The 7,765-nt window shown below is 39.0% G+C and overlaps 1 protein-coding gene across 1 annotated transcript; it reads right to left on the bottom strand.

Moving 5' to 3' along the window:
- Positions 1-2,169: 2,169 nt before the first annotated feature.
- Positions 2,170-7,206, bottom strand: IRX4 (iroquois homeobox 4). Its single transcript, XM_024195085.1, has 5 exons — positions 7,147-7,206; positions 6,159-6,410; positions 4,991-5,097; positions 3,202-3,515; positions 2,170-2,912 (listed from the first exon to the last, which is right to left on the bottom strand). The coding sequence occupies exons 1-5, from the start codon at positions 7,189-7,191 to the stop codon at positions 2,170-2,172; spliced, it is 1,461 nt and encodes a 486-aa protein (XP_024050853.1). The 5' UTR covers positions 7,192-7,206.
- Positions 7,207-7,765: the final 559 nt, after the last annotated feature.

The raw sequence follows: 7,765 nt of genomic DNA, 5'->3' as shown, positions 1-7,765 counted from the left end.
ATTATCTTGGCTGATGCACGTTTTCCAGGCCGGGGGCTCCTGTCTCAGCCTTTTGACAGCCAGATCAGCAGCGAGGTTCAGTGATCTCGATAATATCATCCAAGAGAGCGAAAGTCAATACAATGACAGGGAATATGACTGGATACAATCCAATTACAGCTGCTTTCAGAGAGGGGAAGGGTTTGATCTATTCCCCACACCCAGATTCCTTTATTCAATTGCTGCACTAACCGGTCTCACTCTAAAGTTTGCGGGCTGGTGTGTTTTATATTTTAACTAGTTGCTGTCTCGAGATTTCTTTACAAACTCCTGGGGGTAGCGCTCTGTTTCATTTCTGGTCTTTGTTTTAGTTTTTGGGGGAGGAAGTATGGGAAAGGATGCAGAGTTTTTGCCATGTTCCTACTTCAGTCCCACTATGAGCGTTTAACTCTTGCCCACACCAGTTGATAGGGCTCCTCTGGACTATAAACTCGTATTTTAAGAAGATTATTTTTCTTATTTCTGTCAGGTTTGGTTTATCATTTCTTTATTTTCCCCGGCCAGCGGAACAGAAAGTTTGTTTCGACTCCGGGATTGAAAGGGAAATGTTTAAAACGCTTGTTATTTAACTGGTAAATTGGCAGCGAGACCTCCTGAAGCACACGGAGAACGAGCTCTTTCTCTTGGCTGCACTCTATTTAATGTCAAAACGGTAAAGCATCTGTCCTGAAGTGCTGAAATATTCATGGAGAATCAACGATTCTTCATACTATCAGAGGAGCTTGAAGCTAAAACGGTTCTTTAAAATATCAAATTTTCCATGTGAATCAATTGCTTAGCACTCATAAAAAGAGATTCCCCTGCCACAGCGGCAAACACTGGGTCCCGGGGTGATTTTCCCCAGCCTAGTCTCCAAGATCCCACCTCCCCCTTCTCTGTTCTCAGGTTTATGCGGCGGACACTGTCTACCCTCACATTAGTGGGCAGCTGGAGTCTACTTTTTTCTCTCCTCCTTCTGTTTTCTCCCCCTTTATTTCAGCAAATCTAGAGCACAACTACACTTCTCTCTCCTCTCACATTTTCTATCTATCTATCTATCTATCTATCTATCTATCTATCTATCTATCTATCTATCTATCTATCTATCTATCTATTGTTTTAAAGGATGAACATTTAACTCCTGTTATTGTTTTTCTTCCCCCCCTCCTTTCCTGGATGACAACTGTCAAACTCAACAAATGTAATGATGGATGGCCCTGTGTTTCTCTAGCAGAGAAGGGCTCTTGAGACTGGATATCCATATTGCAGTGTAACACACAGTATTCATTAACACGGCGTTCTTTAACAGAGTACAACCTGGTAAATGTAGTGTTGTACTTAAAAACATAACAATAACTATCTGTTCAAAGGAGAAATCTTAGACCGTTATTTGCTCAAGGATCTCCGAGTTTAGAACATTCTGGATTCCTTTACAGAGACAGAAAGAGAAAAAATAAGGCCCAATGAAAAAGTATCAATATTTCTGATTTAAATAAATTTGTTTGCAGTTATGCTAATGATTTATTGACATTTCATGAACTTTTTCTAGTATTAATGCAATCATCTTGACATTTCTTTAAATTACTAGAACATCTATGAACACACATTCTAAAACTGGAACATATTTATTTTGTAATGCAAAACGCCACCACTAATTTTTACTTCTGAAACAGACAATTTATTGGAGTGAACATACTTTTTTAACATATTTGTCAAGGTAAATTTGTGCAATAGTGTAAACTTGGTATAAGTGCCGTTTGTGAATTATATGGTAACAATGAAATCAGAAGGAAAAAATCTGAGAAGTCTTTATAACTAATATTGGCATGCCTTAAATTAAATATCAGAATTTAAATTTCTCGTTTGTAAACTTTTGGATGTAAACTTTTAAGTACGCCTACACTATAGTACGTGCTTTTAGACATGGAGTTAAATTATTTTCACGACATTGATCCCTTAAAGTCGCAGCCAACAGAAATTCTTCAAAACAGCAATGAATAAAGTCTGCCCGTTTAACTAAGCAAACTGAACTTTAAATCCTTATCTTTGTTATTTTAAAAAAATTATATTTAAATTTAAATACTTCCAAATCTCTTTTCAGTGTATCCCACTCTTCAGGTGTTAGAAAGTTCTTTGCCACTTGGGGTGTTGTTAAGAACAAAACATTTTGCTTCCTGATTTGGGAAATGCAAGAAATTCTTTATTTGAGTCCTGGTGGGATAAGTTTGACAGTTGGCCTTTTAGCACGTTAGTACTGTTTCCAATTGAGCGTCCTAAAGATCCTGTTTCCAGAATGGCTCCTTTGGTGGTAGCCCAGGAAACTGTTGTGTTGCTCAAAGCTTGGTTCAAAGTACTGTGTCTGAATATGGGGTCATGAAACACCCCATCCACCCAGTTCCTGAGATTGGTGACTGGGGAATCCTGATGTCTGTCAATGACACTAACAGGAGCAGAAACTGCAACGGAGGCGGAGACTGCTTGGCGTTTCAGCATGCAGGAAGGATACTCAGTTTGGTTTAGAGAAGTGGCGGTGTGAGCCAGGGACCAAATCCTGGGCTTTGTCTCCAATATTTGTTGCCCCTGCTGGAAACACATTTTGGACTCACAGCTTCTCTGCCTTACATTGATTAAGTCTTGCTCACATTCGTCCACCACGTTCTTGAGACAGTTTTTAGCCCTCTCCAGGTCTTCTTCAATGGTGGCCGCTGGGATGGGCGTCTTTAGAGAAGGCTCCTTGCAATGATCAGTAGCACATGTGTCGGCTGCCCTTATCTGGCTGCTCTCCAGGTGCTGGAAGGGTTGTTTCAATTCGCATTCTGAACTCTCCGACTCAATGGGGTCAAAGTCATCCAAATCACTCAGTTCCAGCTCTTTTTCTTCTTTGCTGGTGGCCTCTGCAGGAATGGGAAAACAGTAAAGCATACGGAATAAATAGCACCACAGTGCTTCTTTAAAATAATACCATCTCTAAAGATCCGGAGTACTGTTTAAAAGGGCGTTTCTAATAAAGAATACAGCTGCAATTCTATATGTATGTTTCTAGGCTATGTGTAATTCATAAGTATATCCTACCCACTCATGCAACAACACTCATGATAAAAACAGTCAAAAGGGAAACTGAAAACTGATCTGGCTACTCTAGAATTTTGCTTGTTAATTGTAAATGTATATTTAATAAGATACCATCGTTTTTCTCATTCTTCATATTGTCTTCCTGTGACTCTTCCTCCCCTTCCTCTTCGTAGGATCTCTTCTCATCGGAACATTTGTTCCTTGGAGGCCAGGTCATCTTGTTCTCCTTCTTGAGCCTCCTCCGGGCATTGGCAAACCAGGTGGAGACCTGGGTGAGGGTCATCTTGGTGATGATGGCCAGCATGATCTTCTCGCCCTTGGTGGGGTAGGGGTTCTTCCTGTGCTCCTGCAGCCATGCCTTCAGTGTACTGGTGGTTTCACGAGTAGCGTTTTTTCTTCGGGTGCCTCCGTCCATGGTGCCATATCTGTAGTTCACAAGACATATGACACCATATGTAGATCATGTCAAAGATACAGCGAGGTGGCCTTTGGGCACCTGATCCAAAGCCCACTGAAGCCAAAGGAAAGATACATGGAGTTTGGACCAGGTGCTAGGAGAGGTTAACTGTACCTTCTTCTAGCACTAATCAGTGTCGGAGGAATACTGTACCAAAACCTGAGGGGCCGTAAAAGGCTTTTAGTAATGATTTACCCCAACAATTCAGTGGTAAGAAAGAAGCAATGATAACATATCATTTTAAAATGAGAAATACTGGGCATAAGAAATGTTTTAATTCAATTGTACAATAACCTTTGAAGAATAAATAGAAAAGAAAATGTCTATTTTTATTCAAGTAAATTGCAAAGTCCATTTTAACAACTTGTGTGACAGAAACGTCTTAGAAACGCACAGACCCGCACACAAAAGTTCTGCTTTTCAGCTGTTTGATAAATCCTGCTCAGATAAAATACATTTAAGTAACCTCAGGGTGTAACTGTTAACAGAAATATATTTCCTCCTTATTCCTTTTATTAGTAATCTCTCCTACCCTTTTGTTCCTGAAATTGTAAAAACGTGACGCAGAAGACACTGGACTGCACCTGAATATTTAATGCACATCATCCAGGAAAGGTCATCGGCACCCAGTGGGCTTAAAAGGTTGAGATGGTTTAAGTGGTTTTGTGCTGTTTTAAAACTAATAAACATACCGAAGATAAAAGGACTGTTCAATTTAACACAATACAGGAAAAGCTAATTAATAAAAAATTGGCTAGTGGAAAGTATAGCTCCTTGAAAAGTAAAGGACCATATGCTGGGTTGGGAGAACAATTTGTTTAAACATATACTTAGAAAAAGTATATTTCTATAAAATATTATGAGAGACCCAAGATAAATTGGTATGATCGCTTCAAGTACTCCCAAGGTATTTAGGCCTCATTGAGTTTTTCAAAGTTACTCCCATTTGTTAAAACATTCCGTTTACTATAGTAGAATAATGAAATTAATTGAATTACATGTGGAAAAGGGGGACGCAGGGTATTTGATACATAGTTTGCTAAAGTCAGGGGTCAGGCACAGGGTTACTGATGTAGCCCCACAACACTGCTCAGTGCTGACAAACACAAATCTGTGGGTATTTAGCCAGTCCCCCTCTCCACCGCCTCTCCCCCCATGTTTAATTTAGAGATTTAGTGTTAACATTCAGAATAAAGCTTTGGTTTTTACTACACTGTTTGAGCAGCCTGCCCAATAGGTCCCTCTTCAGTCTCCAGGTAATATACAAATGTAAGGTTTGTCAAAGGAGAAATGTAGGCTTCCATTTTGTCTAATTATTTATTTGCCGGTCTTACCTTGATTAATAATTCATTGTTAAACGGACACAGTGTTTCACTGTTTAAAATGTCTCTTGCTTAGGAAAAATCACTCGTTGTTACGTATGTTTAATTGTTTGTTTCTTACCTGTCATATTGATACTGACTGAGTGTGTGATCGTAGGGATAGTAGGCAGCCGCCTGGGTAATGCCCGCATGCGCAGATCCACTCCCATCCTTCGCGTCGAAACTGTTCTGTAACACAAAATCGAGTGTGTCCTTTCACCAATTCCCACCCCCAGCCCGCCGCCCCGTCTCTCGCCTTAGAAGTGGTTAAGGGAAGTGAATTGGCTTGTTACATTTATGGTAAAATGTAAAACAAATGTTACAATGTTGCTATGGAATATATTGTTTTCCACAGCAGTGTTTGGTTCCAAAACAATTGCCTCGTATTTGACTACAATAAGGAACCTGATTCTCTTCTTATTAAAAAGTATTCTCCTAACCGAAATAACTAGCAAAAGCTTAATTCATAGTTCCCTTCTCTACAGAACCGAGAGCACATTATATTTATTAACATTATAAAACAATGACCTAGAAAGTGACAACAAGCGTTTAAACTTTTAATGACATCTTAGCTATTCACAACTATCTCCTTTAATTAATCAGAAATACAATGTGCAAAGGAAATGAAAGATGAATGGCAACTTTACTGCTGTGGTCTTACAGTAAGATATGTTTTGGCTGTAGCAAAGGTCTAGAATTTCAGCAGCCAGTGAAATCAATACACACATTAACCCATGCTATAATGATGCCAAAGAAAAAGCTCATTCCAAGGTATATCGATTGTTCTGCACCTCTGTATATGCAACTTTGAACTACCAACCTAGCTATATCGTTCATTCCAGTGTCGTTCATCAGTTTCACAGAACTGTCTTTTAACTGTAGTATCATGTAACTGTTAAGCATACTTATAATTAGAGAGAGAGAGAGAGCTAAAAAGGCAGAGCTATGCGTCGATAGTCAGAAAATAGGCTTACGTAAAGAACTACATGTATTTAGGTATTTAGTAGAACTACTTAAAGTGGTCTCTGTCCTGAAAACATGACTGACTTAGTATAGCAATCTAAACATAACAGCACGTGAATTTTAGTCTTAGTGAACTGTTCCAATTCAGAAGAGAGGGGAGAACACAGATTTCCTCTAGGGAGGACTCTAACACGCAAGCCAAGCAGCGAGAAGATATATTTTCGTTTATCTTTTGAGCTGGGATTTGATTTACTAATGAGTGACAAGAAGATTCTAGGATTGCTTACCAAAGAATAGAAGGCAGAGGCTTCAGTACCATAGGTAACGTAGTTTCCATAGCCCTGGGTACTTGTGTAAGGATTTCCGTAGACTCCTAAGGCAGCTGCAGAATTGAGCTCATGTCTGGCTGTGGCTAACAGCCTGCTTTCGTATACAGGACAATAGACTGGGGTCTGAGCCGAGGCTGCAGCGCCTGAATCTGTCAGAGTCCTGCCACTAGACTCACAGCAAGTTGTCAGGGAATTGGTGGTCATCAGGAACTAAGGGAAAGGAGGAAAACTTTTTAAAACCTGCAGCTAAGTTTTGACATTTGTTTCCTTTAAAGGCAGAGGAAAGGAAGATTTCGGGAAATGTACAGATTAGATATTTTATCAGATAAAAAAGGAAGACAAAACTCTTAAGTGTTTAATGAAAATCTCTACAAGGGGGCGGCTACGTCAGGTTTTCAAGCTGCTTATATTAAATGCTTTTAAAAGTAACTTTTATAATGGGTTGTACAAAGTGTTGACATCATTTGTCTTCACTTGCAGCACAATGCTCCCCATCTGCGTTTTTAAACCTTTTTTTTCTAAATCACTCATGCATATTTATTTTGACTGAAGATTTGTAACAGCCCTACATACATCTATTATTAACCTGCGGGTTTCAAATATCCCATTATGTTTCTACAATAGATATTTCAGTAACTTCCCTTTTAAGTGTGTAAATAGTAAACCTAATCCGGAAGATAAAATATTATTCTTGGAGGGTTTCCATCCCCCTTTTCCTTTCGTCTCGCCTCCCCCGCCCCCACCCAGAACACCCTAAATACTGTATGCTCCTTTCATTTTACAAATATGAACACAAACTTAAATATCTTATAAACAGACTGAGTGCGTAACCAATTTCACGCTTTCATGTACTATAAAGGAACACTGCAGCTTTTAGCACTGAACGGTAGAAATCAATAATGACTGAAATTCAATCAATTAACGTTTGCGGACAATAGAGTCTTACCTGGGGTGCAGAAGAGTAAGGGTATCCAAACTGAGGATATGACATGGTACAGAGGCTCCCAGTTATCTAGAAACAAGGAGAGACGTCTGATCTGCACGCTATTGCAGCCTTGCTCTGCTCTATTGTACCAATTGATTGGTAACCACAGGTTCCTAGATGCTTATAGGACGAAGCAGAATACCATATTTAATTTACCTGCATGAATCTTAAACTTTTTTTTAACTAAAAAGATGTATAATGAATGTAGCATTTTTTTCTACAACTACAAACTAGAAGTAATTTTCTACATGTGGACTCAGAGATTGACAAACGTGGCGACAGAAATAAATATTTTGCACACACGAAAAAAAGAACATAAAAGAAAAGTAGTTCAAAACAGGTCAACTCAGATACACGTTTTATAAACAGCAGAGACTCTGACGTTACATTAAGCCTACTCAATTTGACCCGTTTGCAAGTTTAACATTCATTTTGGTAGGTTTGAGTTTGTGTTAAGAATATATACAAAGCAGAGTTTGGAGAGCACTCAAACATCAGATACTTGAGTTTATAGTACTTTAATATGGTTCTGTAGGACTACTATGAATGGTTTTGATCTCAAGAATCAATATTACACCAA

The sequence above is a fragment of the Terrapene carolina genome, unplaced genomic scaffold (assembly GCF_002925995.2).
Source record: "Terrapene carolina triunguis isolate 2854851 unplaced genomic scaffold, T_m_triunguis-2.0 Scaffold613, whole genome shotgun sequence".
NCBI lineage: Eukaryota > Metazoa > Chordata > Testudines > Emydidae > Terrapene > Terrapene triunguis.
The sequence above is the reverse complement of the archived record's forward strand: the minus strand, read 5'-3'. Positions and strand labels throughout refer to the sequence as shown.